Genomic DNA, 744 nt, shown 5'->3' with positions numbered 1-744 from the left:
TCCCTGGGTTAGAGAGGGAGGGGGGAATCAGCCAGGGATCCTGCTCCTGATCATGGATTTGGTGAGTAGCTGGGACTGAGTGTCTCACTGGGATGTGATCAGTTTGTTCCTGGTTTTTTTTTAGTCCCTTCAGGATGTTGAGGACTGACTGGGATATTGACTGACTCTGTTTCCTCTCCATTACAGAGACAATGCTCACTCACTGTCAGCTGTGTCCGAGCCTTCCACCAGCTCACTCCTCAGCACTGAGGAACAGTATGAAGATTATGGAGAAGCTGACGATACTGACTTCATTCCCAGTAGCCCGTGTCTGGATGATGAGGGCAGAGCCAACGCTTTCTCTGACTTGGGTTCCTCAGTTTCCTCCAGGTCAGTGAGAGCTCAGGGGTAATGGAATGGGGATTGTCCAAGACCGGGAGGGAATGAATTGTGAGCCTTTGGAATTGGTTATTTAGAAGTTGCTAATGGGTTGATTGTGCTCTCCCAGTGCCGGCCAAACCCCACGGAAGATGAGAAATGTGTTTGGCAGTGAGCTCCTCGATGTCTATTGCTCCCAGTGCTCAAAGAAGATTAATTTACTCAATGACCTTGAGGCGCGCCTCAAAAAGCTCAAAGCAAACAGGTGAGTGCAATAGAGGCAGGAAACTCTGTGGTGGCCCCACAATGACCCCTCAGTGACCCTGTGGTGACCCCACCATGACCATTCAGTGACCCTGTGGTGACCCCACCATAACCCCTCAGTGA

General features: G+C 50.8%; 1 protein-coding gene across 1 annotated transcript in view; it reads left to right on the top strand.

The window, feature by feature from the left end:
- Positions 1–744, top strand: part of LOC109924278 (rab11 family-interacting protein 4-like) — a 22,228-nt gene that overhangs the window by 4,626 nt on the left and 16,858 nt on the right. Inside the window, exons 3-4 of the mRNA XM_048610867.1 lie at positions 187–369; positions 488–622. Coding sequence (XP_048466824.1) covers positions 187–369; positions 488–622 — 318 coding nt within the window. The remainder of the gene's footprint in view (positions 1–186; positions 370–487; positions 623–744) is intronic.

Source organism: Rhincodon typus, chromosome 23 (assembly GCF_021869965.1).
Source record: "Rhincodon typus isolate 14 chromosome 23, sRhiTyp1.1, whole genome shotgun sequence".
NCBI classification, from domain to species: domain Eukaryota; kingdom Metazoa; phylum Chordata; class Chondrichthyes; order Orectolobiformes; family Rhincodontidae; genus Rhincodon; species Rhincodon typus.
Note: the sequence above shows the minus strand (reverse complement) of the source record. Positions and strands in the feature narration are given on the sequence as shown.